This window comes from Lipotes vexillifer, unplaced genomic scaffold (genome assembly GCF_000442215.2).
Source record: "Lipotes vexillifer unplaced genomic scaffold, Lipotes_vexillifer_v1.1 scaffold215, whole genome shotgun sequence".
NCBI classification, from domain to species: Eukaryota; Metazoa; Chordata; class Mammalia; order Artiodactyla; family Lipotidae; genus Lipotes; species Lipotes vexillifer.
The window spans coordinates 1,088,011-1,105,807 of NW_006776544.1; the positions used below are offsets into that span (position 1 = coordinate 1,088,011).

Here is a 17,797-nt window from a genome sequence, read left to right on the forward strand (position 1 = left end):
GAACAAAGCCGTCCTGCTGACAACTACATGAGTGATCCTTGAAGCAGATGTCCCAGCCCCAGTCAAGCCTTCAGATGATTTCAACCCCAGCTGACATCTGGACTATTACCTCATGAGAGAGCCTAAGCTGAAATCATTCAGCTAAGCTGCCTCTGAATTCCTAACCCACAGAAACTGTGACATAATAAATGCATGTTGTATTAAGGCACTGAGTTTTGGAGTAATTTGTTACACAGCCACAGATAACATACATTCCCTGCCCTCATGGAGTGCATACTCTATGGAGCTGACAAACGAATACATAAATTGATATATATTATATTCACAAATAATAAGTACTAATAAGACAACTAGAGCAGAGTAGGGGAAGAGGAGTTGGGCAAGTCACTGTCCTTCTCTGAATCTCTTTCATCACTGTAAATTCTGTGTATGTAATGCCATGGATGACCTCATGTGAATGACCAGAGGATTAGATGAGGAATAGTGTAAAATGCTTTGAGTTTAAGTTTTCTGTTTTATACAGTGGAGGTCCTACATATGCCAACTGAGTGGTTATTAGAATTAAATGACACAGAGATTGGTTCAAGATGGCAGAATAGAAGGACATGCGCTCACTCCCTCTTGCGAAAGCACCGGAATCACAACTAACTGCTGAACAATCATAGACAGGAGACACTGGAACTCACTAAAAAAGATACCCCACATCCAAAGACAAAGGAGAAGCCTCAATGAGATGGTAGGAGGGGTGCAATCACAATAAAGTCAAATCCCATAACTGCTGGGTGGGTAACTCACAAACTGGAGAACACTTATATCACATAAGTCCACCCACTGTAGTGAAGATTCTGAGCCCCACGTCAGCTCCCAACCTGGGGATCCAGCAACGGGAGAAGGAATTCCTAGAGAATCAGACTTTGAAGGCTAGCGGGATTTGATTGCAGGACTTCGACAGGACTGGGGGAATCATAGAGACTCCACTCTTGGAGGGCACACACAAAGTAGTGTGTGCATCAGGGTCCAGGGGAAGGAGCAGTGACCCCATAGGAGACTGAACCAGACCTACCTGATACTGTTGGAGGGTCTCCTGCAGAGGCGGGGAGTGGCTGTGACTCACCATGGGGACAAGGACACTGACAGCAGAACTTCTGGGAAGTACTCCTTGGCGTGAGCCCTCCCAGAGTCCACCATTAGCCCAACCAAAGAGCCGGGTAGGCTCCAGTGCTGGGTTGACTCAGGTCAAACAACAAACAGGGAGGGAACCCAGCCCCACCCATCAGTAGACAAGTGGATTAAAGTTTTACTGAGCTCTGCCCACCAGAGTAACAGCCAGCTCTACCCACCACCAGTCCTTCCCATCAGGAAGCTTGCACAAGCCCCTTAGATATCCTCATCCACCAGAGGCAAGACAGCAGAAGCAAGAAGAACTAAAATTCTGCAGCCTGTGGAAGGAAAACCACATTCACAGAAAGATAGACAAAATGAAAAGGCAGAGAACTTTGTACCAGATGAAGTAATAAGATAAAACACCAGAAAAACAACTAAAAGAAGTGGAAATAGGCAACCTTCCAGAAAAAGAATTCAGAATAATGATAGTGAAGATGATCCAGGACCTTGGAAAAAGAATGGAGGCAAAGATCGAGAAGATGAAAGAAATGTTTAACAAAGACCTAGAAGAATTAAAGAACAAACACCTAGAAGAATTAAAGAACAAACAAACAGAGATGAACAATACAATAACTGAAATGAAAAACACACTAGAAGGAATCAATAGCAGAATAACTGAGGCAGAAGAACGGATAAGTGACCTAGAAGACAGAAATGGTGGAATTCACTGCTGTGGACCAGAAAAAATAAAAAGAATGAAAAGAAATGAAGACAGCCTAAGAGACTTCTGAGACAACATTAAACACAACATTTGCATTATAGGGGTCCCAGAAGGAGAAGAGAGAGAGAAAGGACCCGAGAAAATATTTGAAGAGATTATAGTCGAAAAATTCCCTAACAAGGGAAAGGAAATAGCCACTCAAGTCCAGGAAGCGCAGAGAGTCCCAGGCAGGGTAAACCCAAGGAGAAACATGCTGAGACACATAATAATCAAATTGACAAAAATTAAAGACAAAACTTATTGAAAGCAACAAGGGAAAAATGACAAATAACATACAAGGGAACTCCCATAAGGTTAACAGCTGATTTCTCAGCAGAAGCTCTACAAGCCAGAAGTGAGTGGCATGATATATTTAAAGTGATGAAAGGGAAGAAACTACAACCAATATTACTCTACCTGGCAAGGATCTCATTCAGATTTGATGGAGAAATCAAAAGCTTTACAGACAAGCAAAAGCTAAGAGAATTCAGCATCACCAAACCAGCTCTACAACAAATGCTAAAGGAACTTCTCTAAGTGAGAAATACAATAGAAGAAAAGGACCTACAAAAAAGAACCCATATAGCACAGGGAGATCAGCTCGGTGCTTTGTGAACACCTAGAGGGGTGGGTTAGTGGGGGTGGGAGGGAGATGCAAGAGGGATGAGATACGGGGATATATGTATATGTATAGCTAATTCATTTTGTTACAAAGCAAACTAACACCACTGTAAAGCAATTTTACTCCAATAAAGATGTTAAAAAAAAAAACAAACCAATAACAATTAAGAAAATGGTAGGGCTTCCCTGGTGGCGCAGTGGTTGAGAGTCCGCCTGCCGATGAAGCGGACACGGGTTCGTACCCCAGTCTGGGAAGATCCCACATGCCGCGGAGCGGCTGGGCCCGTGAGCCAGCACCACCAAACCAGCTCTACAACAAATGCTAAAGGAACTTCTCTAAGTGGGAAACACAAGAGAAGAAAAGGACCTACAAAAACAAACCCAAAACAATTAAGAAAATGGTAATAGGAACATACATATCGATAATTACCTTAAACATGAATGGATTAAATGCTCCAAACTAAAGACACAGGCTAGCTGAATGGACATGAAAAGAAGACCCATGTATATACTGTCTACAGGAGACCCACTTCAGACCTAGGGACAAATACAGACTGAAACTGAGGGGATGGAAAAAGATATTCCATGCAAATGGAAATCAAAAGAAAGCTGGAGTAGCAATACTCATATCAGTTAAAATAGACTTTAAAATAAAGAATGTTACAAGAGACAAGGAAGGACACTACATAATGATCAAGGGATCAATCCAAGAAGAAAATATAACAATTATAAATATCTATGCACCCAACATAGGAGCACCGCAATACATAAGGCAACTGCTAACAGCTATAAAAGAGGAAATCGACAGTAACACAATCATAGTGGGGGACTTTAACACCTCACTTACACCAATGGACAGATCATCCAGACAGAAAATTAATAAGGAAACACAAGCTTTAAATGACACAACAGACCAGATAAATTTAATTGATATTTATAGGACATTCCATCCAAAAACAGCAGATTACACTCTCTTCTCAACTGCACATGGAACATTCTGAAGGATAGATCACATCCTGGGTCACAAATCAAGCCTCGGTAAATTTAAGAAAACTGAAATCATATCAAGCATCTTTTCTGACCACAAAACTATGAGATTAGAAATCAATAACAGGGGAAAAAAACGTAAAAAACACAAACACATGGAGGATAAAAAATATGCTACAAAATAACCAAGGGATCACTGAAGAAGTCAAAGAGGAAATAAAAAAAATACCTAGAAACAAATGACAAGGATAACATGATGACCCAAAACCTATGGGATGCAGCAAAAGCACTTCTAAGAGGGAAGTTTATAGCAATACAATCCTACCTCAGGAAATGAGAAAAATCTCAAAAAAACAACTTAAAGCAATTAGAGACAGAAGAACAAAAAACCCCTTAAGTTAGCAGAAGGAAAGAAATCATAAAGATCAGACCAGAAATAAATAAAAAAGAAATGAAGGAAACAATAGTAAAGATCAATAAAACTAAAAGCTGGTTCTTTGAGATGCTAAACAAAATTGATAAACCTTTAGCCAGACTCATCAAGAAAAAGGGAGAGGACTCAAATCAGTAGAATCAGAAATGAAAAAGGAGAAGTTACAACGGACACCGCAGAAATACAAAGCATCATAAGAGACTACTACAAGCAACTCTATGCCAATAAAATGGACAACCTGGAAGAAATGGACAAATTCTTAGAAAGGTATCACCTTCCAAGACTGAACCAGGAAAAAACCAGAAAATATGAACAGACCAACCACAAGTAATGAAATTGAAACTGTGATTGAAAATCACCCAACAAAGAAAAGTCCAGGACCAGATGGCTTCACAGGTGAATTCTATCAAACATTTAGAGAAGAGCTAACACCCATCCTTCTCAAATGCTTCCAAAAAATTGCAGGAACACTCCCAAACTCATCCTATGAGGCTGCCATCACCCTGATACCAAAACCAGACAAAAATACTACAAAAAAAAGAAAATTACAGGCCAATATCACTCATGAATATAGATGCAAAAATCCTCAACAAAGTACTAGCAAGCAGAATCCAACAGCACATTAAAAGGATCATACACCGTGATCAAGTGGGATTTATCCCAGTGATGCAAGGATTCTTCAATATATGGAAATGAATCAATGTGATACACCACATTAACAAACTGAAAAATAAAAACCATATGTTCATCTCAATAGATGCAGAAAAAGCTTCTGACAAAATTCAACACCCATTTTTGATAAAAACTCTCCAGAAAGTGGGCATAGAGGGAACCTACCTCAACATAATAAAGGCCATATATGACAAACCCACAGCAAAGATCATTCTCAATGGTGAAAAACTGAAAGCATTTCCTCTAAGATCAGGAAAAAGACAGGGATGTGCACTCTCACCACTATTATTCAACACAGTTTTGGACGTCCTAGCCACGGCAGTCAGAGAAGAAAAAATAAAAGGAATACAAATTGGAAAAGAAGAAGTAAAACTGTCACTGCTTGCAGATGACATGATACTATACATAGAGAATCCTAAAGACGCCACTAGAAAACTACTAGAGCTAATCAATGAATCTGGTAAAGTTGCAGGATACAAAATGAATGCACAGAAATCTTTTGCATTCCTATGCACTAATGAAAATTCTGAAAGAGAAATTAAGGAAACATTCCCACTTACCACTGCAACAAAAATTATAAAATACCTAGGAATAAATCTACCTAACGAGAGAAAAACCTGTATGCAGAAAACTAGAAGACACTGGTGAAAGAAATTAAAGATGATACCAACAGATGGAGAGATATACCATGTTCTTGGATTGGAAGAATCAATATTGTGAAAATGACTATACTACCCAAAGCAATCTACAGATTCAATGCAATCCCTATCAAATTACCAATGGCATTTTTTACGGAACTACAACAAAAAATCGTAAAATTTGTATGGAGACACAAAAGACCCCGAATAGCCAAAGCAGTCTTGAGGGAAAAAAATGGAGCTGGAGGAATCAGACTCCCTGACTTCAGACTATACTACAAAGCTAGAGTAATCAAGACAATATGGTACTAGCACAAAAACAGAAATATAGATCAATGGAACAGGATAGCAACCCCAGAAATAAACCCATACACCTATGGTCAACTAATCTATGACAAAGGATACAAGGATATACAGTGGAGAAAAGACGGTTTCTTTAATAAGTGGTGCTGGGAAAACTGGACAGCTATATGCAAAAGAAGGAAATTAGAACACTCCCTAACACCATACACAAAAATAAACTCAAAATGGATTAGAGACCTAAATGTAAGCCCAGACACTATAAAACTCTTAGAGGAAAACATAGGAAGACCACTCTTTGACATAAATCACAGCAAGATCGGTTTTGATCCACCTCCTAGAGTACTGGAAGTAAAAACAAAAATAAACAAATGGGACCTAATGAAACTTCAAAACTTTTGCACAGCAAAGGAAACTACAAACAAGACGAAAAGACACCGCTCAGAATGGGAGAAAATATTTGCAAACAAATCAATGGACAAAGCCTTAATCTCCAAAATATATAAACAGCTCATGCAGCTCAATATTAAAAAAACAAACAACCCAATCCAAAAATGGGCAGAAGACCTAAACAGACATTTCTCCAAAGAAGACATACAGATCTCCAAGAAGCACATGAAAAGCTGCTAACATCACTAATTATTAGAGAAATGCAAATCAAAACTACAATGAGGTATCACCTCACACCATTTAGAATGGGCATCATCAGAAAATCTACCAACAACAAATGCTGGAGAGGGTGTGGAGAAAAGGAAACCCCCGGGCTTCCCTGGTGGCGCAGTGGTTGAGAGTCCGCCTGCCGATGCAGGGGACATGGGTCCATGCCCTGGTTTGGCAAGATCCCACATGCCGCGGAGCGGCTGGGCCCGTGAGCCATGGCCGCTGAGCCTGCGCGTCTGGAGCCTGTGCTCCACAATGGGAGAGGCCACAACAGTGAGAGGCCCACGTACCGCAAAAAAATAAAAATAAATAAATAAATAAATGGACCCATGCAGTTCAAACTCATGTTGCTCAAGGGCCAACTATACAATAAAATGTAACAAATGTGATACAGCCATACCGCAGAATATTACACAACCATAAAAAGGAACAAAGTACAGGCATACCTCATTTTATTGCACTTCACTTTACTATACTTTTCAGATAGTGGATTTTTAACAAATTGAAGGTTTGTGGCAACCCTGCATGGAGCAAGTCTATCAGCACCATTTTTCCAACAGCACTTGCTCATTTTATATCTCTCTGTCACTTTTGGTAATTCTCGTCATATTTCAAACTTTTTCATTATATTATATTTGTTACGGTGATCTGTAATCTTTGATGTTTCTACTGCAAAGAAATGACTCACTGAAGGCTCAGATGATGGTTAACATTTTTTAGCATATCAAGGTATGTACATTGTTTTTTTTAAGACAATACTATTGCACACTTCATAAACTACTGCATATCGTAAACATAATTTTTACATGCACTGGGAAACCAAAAAGTTCATGTGACTCGCTTTATTGTGACATTTGCTTTATTGCGGTGGTCTGGAAGCATACCTCTGAGGTATGCCTGTACTGATACATGCTACAGCATGGATGAACCTTGAAACATTATGATAAGTGAAATGAGCCAGTCAAAAAGCTCATAGCTTCCCTGGTGGCACAGTGGTTGAGGGTCCACCTGCTGATGCAGGGGACACGGGTTCGTGCCCCGGTCCGGGGGGATGCCGCATGCTGCGGAGTGGCTGGGCCCGTAAGACATGGCCACTGGGCCCGCGGGTCCGGAGCCTGTGCTCCGCAACGGGAGAGGCCACAACAGTGAGAGGCCTGCGTAACGCAACAACAACAACAAAAAGCTCACATATTGTATGGTTCCATTTATATAAGATATCCAGAATAGGCAAATCTACAGAGATAAAAGTACATTAGTAGTTTCTTAGGGCTGGGAAGATAGGGAGGTAATAGCTAAAGGGCACAGGGTTTCTTTTTGAGGTCATAAAAATGTTCTAAAATTGACTGTGGTGATGATGGTTGCACATATCCATGAATATACCAAAAGCCTATTCACTCTGAATAGGTGAATTTTATGAATTATATGAAGTTAAGAAAACATCAAAAAAGATGTTTTTTTTTTAATTCAAAAAGAGTCATGTACCAAAATGTTCATCGCAGCTCTATTTACAATAGCCCGGAGATGGAAACAACCTAAGTGCCCATCATCGGATGAATGGATAAAGAAGATGTGGCACACAAATACAATGGAATATTACTCAGCCATAAAAAGAAACGAAATTGAGCTATTTGTAATGAGGTGGATAGACCTAGAGTCTGTAATACAGAGTGAAATAAGTCAGAAAGAAAGACAAATACTGTATGCTAACACATATATATGGAATTTAAGAAAAAAAATGTCATGAAGAACCTAGGGGTAAGACAGGAATAAAGACACAGACCTACTAGAGAACGGACTTGAGGATATGGGGAGGGGGAAGGGTGAGCTGTGACAAAGCGAGAGAGAGGCATGGACATATATACACTACCAAACGTAAAGTAGATAGCTAGTGGGAAGCAGCCGCATAGCCCAGGGAGATCAGCTCGGTGCTTTGTGACCACCTAGAGGGGTGGGATAAGGAGGGTGGGAGGGAGGGAGATGCAAGAGGGAAGAGATATGGGAACATATGTAAATGTATAACTGATTCACTTTGTTCTAAAGCAGAAACTAACACACCATTGTAAAGCAATTATACCCCAATAAAGATGTTTAAAAAAGATGTTTTTTAAAATATATTAAATGCTATGACAGAGCAAGTATATAAAACTACATACACATACACAGTTTAATGGTCAGGGAAGGCCTTTATGAAAAAATAATGCAATCTGAAGAATGAGTAGAAGCTAGCCGTCTAACAAAGTATATGGCATAGGTGAAAACTTGGGAATGAAAGAAAAGTCTAGTACTAGAACTTGTTCAGTATGTCTGGAGTACAGAATAAAGGTAGCAAAGATAAGGCTGTAGAGGTAAAAAGGGGTCAGGTCATATGGACCTTGCATCAGAGAGAAGCCATTCAAGGGTTTTAATATAGAGGTAACAGGATGAGATTTGCAGATGCTCATTTCTACATCAGAGATGAATGCATAATTCCATTCACTGAAGTGTTATGGCACTCTTATAGATAAAATAAAAAAGTATGATGACAATAAAGAGCAAAGTTGTTTTAAAGAATTTTAATAGCAAGTAAGTGAATGAGTGAGTAAATGTAAGTACTTAAAGGTTACTGTCAACATGAAAATATGTTTCTGACAATATCATACAGCATAGTGGTTACAAGTATAAACTCTGGAATCAAACAAACCCTGATTTAAATCCCAGATCTGCCACTTATTAGGTGTATAATCTTGAGTAAATACTTAGCTACTCTGAACCTGAGTTCTCTCCTATATAAAATGGTAACGATATTATCCACTCTGTAGGGTTGCTGAGAGTTAAAGGATATACTCTAGTGTGTGGTACATAATAAGCATTCAACAAATGCTATTACTATATTACTATACCCTCTATCTCCTCTTAGCCAACCTTCTTGAAAGAGTATTTTATACTTGTCTACTCATCCTCACTTCCTATGTGTTTATCTGTCTCTTCCTATTAGAATTAAAATGTCATGAAGGCCAGGACTTATTTGTTCACCAACCTAGAACAGTACCTAGCACAGAAGACACAAACATTTTTGTAATGAATGAATGAATGATTAAACACACTCTTCAATGCACAGCAATCTGACTTTTACAAACACCAATCCAGCAAACCTCCTCTAGAAAATATTAAATCCAGCAGACACTTTGCAGTCCTTATACTGGATCTCTCTATTCCATTTAGCATTAAATAACTGCTCATCCCTTCTTGAAGCTCATTACTCCCTTGGCTTCTATGACACTACTCGCTTGTAAGTTTCCTCGTATCTTCTGAACTGTTATCTTTTTTTTCTTCTCTCTTTTTTTTTGGCCGCACCACATGGCTTGTGGGATTTTAGTTCCCCAACAGTGGACTGAACCCGCACCCTCAGCAGTGAAAGCGCAGAGTCCTAACCACTAGACCGCCAGGGAATTCCCTGAAGTGTTACCTTTTGGTGTCTCTCCTTGGTTCCTCATCTGCCAAGCCCTTAAAAGTTGGTATTTCCCCAGAGTTCTTTCCTTGGCCCCACTCCTCTCTATACCAGTGACTGTCAAGTGGAAGGGTGAGCATGTCAGAAATAGAAAGGGGGTCTTTTGCCAAACTCTACTTCCCAGGGTATGAGAATCACTGCTTCTGTGAATCACTGTTAATGAATGGAAGGAGTTTTATAATACTCCAGTGTGCTAGGAAAGCAAAAAAGCTGTGAACTCCTCTACCTGCTCTCCTTGGCCTCCCCCTCCAGTTATGTAACACCTGTACACTACTGCTTCCCCAGGTTCTTATCTACACCCCTGAACTCTCCCCCAAGTTAAGACTAAGATATCCAAATATATTCACTGGGTGTTCCTCAAACTAAATATCCAAAACTGTGATGCTTCCCACAAAACCTGCTCCTCTTCCTGTAATGCCTCTGTCAATGAATGTCACTACATGGTCATCAAGGCCAAAAACTGGGAAGTTATCTTTGACACCTTCTTTCTCCCACACCTCTCCACATCAAGTCAACAAAATCCTGTTGACTTTATCAACTAAATTATTCTCAACTCTATCCCCACTATTCATGCTCAAGTTCAGGCTCTCAGCATCTCTTGCTCAGACTACTATAAGAGCCTTCTAATCAGTTTCCCTATCTCTAGTTCAGTGGTTCTCAAAGTGTGGTCCCAGATTAGCAGCATCAGTACTGCCTGGGAACTGGTTAGAAATGCAAATTCCCAGTTTCTTCTCCAAACTTATTAAATCAGAATCTGGTGATGGGGCCCAGCCACCTGCATTTTAACAAGCCTTCCAGGGGGTTCAGATGCATGTTAAAGTTTTAAGAACCACTGTTCCAGGCTTATCCCCTTAGATTAATGGTTTTCAACCTTGGGCGAACATTGCAATCACCTGAGGAGTTTTCAAAATACTGATAACCTGGCTCCCACCCCAGGCGTTCTGAGGTCATTGGTTTAAGGTGGGTGCAGAAGCTGTGAATGTTCCCCAGGTGACTGCAGTGTGCATCTAAGATTGAGAACAACTGTCTCCACAAAGCCAGCGTGATCTATTTAAAATGTAATCTGACCTGATTAAAATCTTTCAATAGCTCCCCATCAAGTAAAAGAATAAGTCCAAGCATCTCAGCATAGCATTCAATATCCTTTATAACCTAACTAACCCTCAGCCACCAACATGAGGAAGGCACCACAGTGTGAAGAATGTTGGGTTGAAGCCAATGGTCTAAGTTGAAATCCCAGCTCTCCCACTTACTAGCTGTGAAACCTTGGGCAGGTTAGTTAATCTCTTAGCACTTCAGTATGCTGTAATGGTGAGGATTAAATGAATGAATACATGTAAGTCTCATTAGGACAGTCCCCGATACACAGCAAAGCACTCAACAGATGTTAGTTACTATTATTTTAGATGCTTCCATCTACAGGAAACCTATCCCAAACTTCCAAATTGGACTAAAATTTCCTCCCATAGACCCCTGAGTTTATCACTTGACAAGATGTGTTGATTATCTGTTTGTATACATGTGGTAAACTGTAATTTCTCTGTACGTACTAAAATGGTGCCTGATAGATAATAGTTGTTAACTAAACTGAGAAAGCATATGACAATATCATATTTTAGCTCCAAATTTGTTTTTTGTAGAAGTATTATCATGAATGATTATATAATATATAATACATGTATGATATTCAGCTTCCTACAAACATAACATAGCAGAAACTTTCAAAGCCAAACCGTGAACAATAGTACAATGCTGAACGGAAACCAAGTACCAGATTTTCTATTATAGCATCTCTGCCTTGTCTGAAATGGGCAAATGTGGGATATGTTAAGTCCTTTCTATCAGTAATTCTACATGGTGCTATTGATAAAAGTATCCTGCAGTCTTAAGCATTCAAACTGGAATAATAATATTAAGGACCACTGTGCATCAGCAGATTGCCAAGGAGACAGCTTTCCTACCTAGGAATTACTCTGAGAGGCTACTAAAAATAGACATAATGATTCTTCCACCTTCAGAATGAAATGCAGCAACTAAGAATAAAGACTGCAAGAAGGTCTGAGACATCAAAGAAAATTAAAAATACAATCCAAGTTCACAGTGTGCGTACCTTTAAAATACCATCCAAAGTGCCCTTGTAGAGGTCCACATGTCCCACAATTGCCCTCTGGTTCATCATGCGAGTTCGAACCACATCAACTGGATTGGAAGCCAGAGCCCCAGCCAAGCCGCACGTAAAGCTGGAACTAAAGATAAAAACTTTAAGAAGACAGACTGCCCCACTTCCACCTCTGCCCGCTTAAACTGAAATTAGTCCAAACATAAATGTACAATGAGTCAGACTCATCAGATAAAACCTGGCACTTGCCCTTTCATTACAATCTAAAGAGAAAGGAAATCTTTACTAATCTTTACATTATTCAAAAGTTGTCCCCTTCACTTTTCAATCTAAAATTCAGATAGCCTTTTTTTTTTTAAGGGGACAGTTTATATAAGTCTAGCAAGTTCCCTAAGCAGGAAGTATTATGCATCATCTATTAGTTATGTAAATTTTTCAAACCACAGCGTCATATGCCAAGTGCATTTGAGTAGTAAAATATCATAAAAGTTGCAAGTGAAGAAAACGTAGGATGAAATTAGCAACAGTCTTCAGCCCAAAACTGGTTTTGTTTCACAGGCCCTATAAAATTTCACCCTTTTATTCTGTTTCTCATTGAGAAAATTTGCTTTCTGATCCAAAATTAACCAAAGCAAATAAGAGATGAGTTTATTAGATACAGAGGCTGTGTATGAACAAATGCAAATCCTACAGACCTCTGATAGGCTACTGTATTAGACACTGCCCCCAAGTACCAAAGTGCCCATAGCATCTGGAATCTCTGTACCTGTATCAGAAGGCTTGAAGTTCTGGTGATGAGAGAGAAAAAGGTATTTAGACCATATGTACCCATTATCAATTCTACCTGAGGACTTCAGTGAAAGATGCTTTTTGTGCTTAAAGTACTGAATGTATGGAATGAGTACAACCTATCATACTTACACAAAGTGAGTTAAGATTGTGTCTCCCACCACCCCTGACAATATTAAGTGCTTCTTCGTAATGTCATAGACTGGTAGCTCTACTCCCACAACGATGGCAGCCCGCTGAGCAGTTGGGACAACACCCTACAAAACATAAGTGACATGAGACACCAAGGAAATACACTGGTAGTGACATAAGTCTAAAAGTGAACAAAGTAAGTCAGGAATTAAAAAATAACAGAGAAAATCCAAGTCTGAAGTATAGGGGTTATTACTCCTTCAAATCAATAGCTAATACTGGAACATTTATAAATTTCTAATTCACTTACTGTACTAAAAAATAAAACCATAGATATGATACCCAAAGCACAAGCAACGAAAGAAAAAATAGATAAATGGGACTTTATCACAATTAAACATTTTTGTGATTCAAAGGATACCATCAAGAAAGTGAAAAAACAACCCACACAACGGGAGAAAATATTTGCAAATCATATATCTGGACTAGTATATATCATATATTGTACATGGACTAGTATTCAAAATAAAGAACTCTTACAACTCAACAATAAAAAGACAAACAACCCAATTAAAAATGGGCAAAAGATCTAAATAGACATTTCCCCAAAGAAGATAAACACTTATACACTGCTGGTGGGAATACAATATATGGCAGCCACTGTGATAAACACTTTGGCAATTCCTCAAAAATTAAACATAGAATTACTACATGACCCAGCAATTTCACATCTAAATACATACCCAAGAAAATTATAAACATATATTTATGCAAAAACTTGTATATGAATGTTCATAACAGCATTATTCATAATAGCCAAAAAGTACAAACCACCCAAATGCTTATTAATTGATGAAGGAATAAACAAAATGTGGTATATACATACAATGGAATTATTATTCAGCCATAAAAAGAAATGAAGTACTGATAAATGCTAAAACATAGATGAAACTTAAAAACAGTATGTTAAACTAAAGAAGCTAGTCCTAAATGCCACATATTGTATAATTCCATTTACATGAAATGCCAGAATTGGTAAATCTATAGAGACAGAAACTAGATTAGTGGTTGTCTAGGTTTGGGAAGGTTGGAGGTCATGGGAAGTGACCATTAATGGATATGGGGTTTCTTTTTGTGGTGATAAAAATGTTCTAAACTTAGTGGTGATGGTTGCACAAGTCTGTGGATATCCAAAAAACATTAAATTGTACACTTTAAGATGGCAAATTTTTATGGTATATGAATTATCTCAATAAAGATGTTATTAAAAATAAAACCATGAAGCAAAAGTCAGTAGGGAGAAAAGAACTTTCAAGTTTATTTCACAGAATTTAGGATGTGCAGAAAGGACACACTAGGATGACAGCAAAGGTATGATGCAGCCAGGGAGAAGGCCAAGGCAAAGGCCTACTTATGAGTCCTCCTGTGATAACACTACCAGCTTTTCACTCACTAGTACAGTATTCCTATAACAGCTCACGTTACAACATAGGGCTGCCAGAGCATCAAAAGTCCTGTTTTTGAAGAATATGAATGACACAAGAAAATGCCTACAACGCTGAATAAGGTAAGACATAAAATTACTTATAGTATTATTCTAACTTTAGGGGAAATGGTATACAAACACATGCCAAATTTTTGTAAAAATTTTCACAAGGAATGTTTTACTTTTACAATTGTGTTTAAATTTAAATATCATTTAAAAAACTGAAAATAATATACCATGGGGAACAACTGCTTTCTGTGATACCTGTTATAATTAAATAGTTCAATCATCTCTAAATTCCCAAACTCCATTTATAAAGTGGAAGTGATGTAGCTGTGCTGTCATCAGGAGATGTTTGATTCTGCTGATGAGGCTGGCTGGCCCAGCAGTACCTTCCTCTCTGATCCTTCCACCTGTTCAACTCTGTTAGAAGATGGCCTCAGAAGACTAATTTGGTGAACCATAAGGCCCCACGGGCTGAATTCAGGTCACAGACATGTTTTGTGTGGCCTACACAGTGTTTCTTAAAAGGCTGAATTAGCTGTCAACATAAAACAAAAACAAAACCACAGGAATGGATATTTCACACAGGAATGCAAATTTCCAGCTTCTCCTGAAAGCCCAGAAAATTTGGCCACACTGGATTCACGTGGTGTACGACAGCAATGAACAGGGCAAGTGCTCTCCAGTTCACTAACTCTACTGTCTGTCCAACTCTGATCTAAGTGCCAGTTACTCTTTATTACTGTACTCCTGTTGTTATTTCTTACAATGGAGTTTGGAAGAAAGTGAAATGTTTCCAGTGAAAGTGAAATGTTTCCAGTACCCATGTTACAATCAAAGCAGGAAAACAAAATACAGACATGTGTTTGAAGAAAAATGTAAACATATTTCCTTGTTGAAATGAAAAAAAGATTCCCATATTTTAATATGTAAATAATACATGTCTGTATCAAAAGAATACATAACACAATATACTTCACTTCTCCTTACATGCCTGGATGAAGTAAGTAGCCTGGATCATAAAAGTAGCTATGTTCAGTTCCTCAAAAAATTAAACATAGAATTACCATACAATCCAGCAATCCTACTTTTGGGTATATACACAAAAAAATTGACATCAGTCTTGAAGAGGTATCTGCACATCCATGTTCACAGCAGCATTATTCACAAGAGCCAAGATATAGAAACAAACTAAATGTCCATTAATGTATGAATGGATTAGCAAAATGTAGTATATGCATATAATGGAATGTTAATCAGCCTTAAAAAGGAAATTCTGACACATGTGACAACATGAATGAACCTTGAGGACATTATGCTAAGGACATTATGCTAAGAAATAAGCCAGTAATAAAAAGACAAACTGTATGATTCCACTTATATGAGGTACCCAGAACCATCAAATTCATAGAGAGATAATAAAAGGTTGGTGGCCAGGGCCTAGGGGAAGAGGAAATGCGGAGCTGTTGTTTAATGGGTACAGAGTTCCAGTTTTGCAGGATGAAAAGAATTCTGGAGAATGGTTGTACAAAAATGTGATATTTTATATGTATTTTAACACAATTAAAAGATTATTTTAATTAAAAACAAAGTAGCTATGTTCCCCTGACAAAATCTCCTATTCTACTTATTGTTCTGTCTTTGTCTTTTCCTTAGCCTTAGTTTGTGAAAAAAGTTCTAGTTAGTTCCATTTTCTGGTTTTAAATTAGAGTAATCAAGAAAGTGTACCTTGGGACTTCCCTGGCGGTCCAGTGGTTAAGACCCCACACTTCCACTGCAGGGGCGCGGGTTCGATCCCTGGTCAGGGAACTAAGATCCCGCATGCCATGCAGTGTGGCAGGAAAGAAAGAAAGAGAAAGAGAGAGAGAGAGAGAGAAAGAGAGAGAAAGAAAGAAAGAGAGAGAGAGAGAAAGAAAGAGAGAGAGAGAGAAAGAAAAGAAAGAAAGAAGAAAGAAGAAAGAAAAGAAAGAAAGAAAGAAAGAAAGAAAGAAAGAAAGAAAGAAAAAGAAAGACAGAAAGAAAGAAAAGAAAGAAAGAAAGAAAGAAAAAGGAAAAGAAAGTGTACCTCCAAGTGCTTTTTATCAAACAGCAAACGTCAAGGATCATTAATGGATGCTAAGATCATTTGGTGAAAGGTCATTAAGTAATAGGATATATGCACGTTGTTAGAATATTACCATACAAATTACTTGCTAATTGCAAAGGGGGAAAACAACGTATCTTTTACTATGATAAGACCTGGTAAGCATCATCGTAACAAGTAAACGAACTTGGCATCACCAATTTTGGGACAAACTAACATTTTGTGTCTCTTGCTGTGATGCATATGAAATAGTGTTATCTATGAAGTTCTCTTACCAGAAATGTTTAACATGCATCTAATCAAGCCAACAGATCTAACTTCTAGCTTACAGGAAATACAGGGGAAATGCAAGCAAACATTTTATATAAGAAAACTGACCTGACCTCATCAATAAAGGAAATTTGAATATGGACTAGGTATTAGATATTAGGGACTTATTAATTTTCTTAGGTGTGACAATGGTATTGTTATTATGTAGGAGAATGTCCTTATTCTTAGGAGATGCATAATGAAGTACTTAGGGGAGTAACACGATGTCTGCAACTTCCTTTCAAATAGTTTAGGAAAAAAAGGAAAGAGAGAGACTCATTAGATATTTAAACAAAAAAAAAAGAGAGTGTGCACGTGTGTGTGTGTGTGTGTATGGGTATGTGTATGCATGTGTGTATATACATAAGTAGATAAAGCAAATAGGGCCAAACTTTGAGTCATTTAATCCAGCTATGTAGGTGTTCATTGTTCTGTTCTTCCAACTTGTCTGTATGTTTGAAAATTTTTATAGTAAGTAGTTAGGGAAAATTATAAAGAAATAATAAAAGCAAAGCTCTCTCTTTTAAGAGTCCATTAATGGATTTCCCATTCTACTCTCTACTACTAGTAGTCTTATTTAATATTACAAACCTAAGTGATTAAAACTGGATAAAAAATTACAGGAACAAAAATATTTTATAAAGTATAGATAGAAGACTAGAAGATAATACGATAAAATGTTAACAGTGATATCTCTAGCTAGTGGGACTACTGGATATTTTTATCTTTTATATACTTTCTCAACAGTTTGTAGTACATCTTTTACCTTTTATAATGTTAAAAAAGTTGTTTTAGGCAATAACTTTTGATCATAAGCACTACAGAGACTACCATAAACATACATTGCTGTGTTAATACAAAACTGGCAAAAATAGGGCTTCCCTGGTGGCGCAGTGGTTGAGTGTCTGCCTGCCGATGCAGGGGACGCGGGTTCGTGCCCCGGTCCGGGAAGACCCCACATGCCGCGGAGCGGCTGGGCCCGTGAGCCATGGCCGCTGAGCCTGCGCGTCCGGAGCCTGTGCTCCACAGTGGGAGAGGCCACAACAGTGAGAGGCCTAGCTGGTGGAAGATAAAGTCCTTTACATCAGGACTCAAGTGTCTATAGGGCCCACACAAGTAACTTAAATTTAAAAAAAAAAAAAAAAAAAAACTGGCAAAAATATATATTGAAAAGTTAAACTCACTGTGAATTTGAACAAACCAAAATGGCTATC

At 38.3% G+C, this 17,797-nt stretch overlaps 1 protein-coding gene across 3 annotated transcripts in view; it reads right to left on the minus strand.

The window, feature by feature from the left end:
* SLC25A14 (solute carrier family 25 member 14) overlaps positions 1-17,797 on the minus strand; it is a 35,827-nt gene that overhangs the window by 2,093 nt on the left and 15,937 nt on the right. For all 3 annotated transcript variants that reach the window (XM_007450466.1, XM_007450467.1, XM_007450465.1), the window contains 2 exons: positions 12,703-12,827; positions 11,773-11,908 (listed from right to left, as the gene is read on the minus strand). In XM_007450466.1, coding sequence (XP_007450528.1) covers positions 11,773-11,908; positions 12,703-12,827 — 261 coding nt within the window. The remainder of the gene's footprint in view (positions 1-11,772; positions 11,909-12,702; positions 12,828-17,797) is intronic.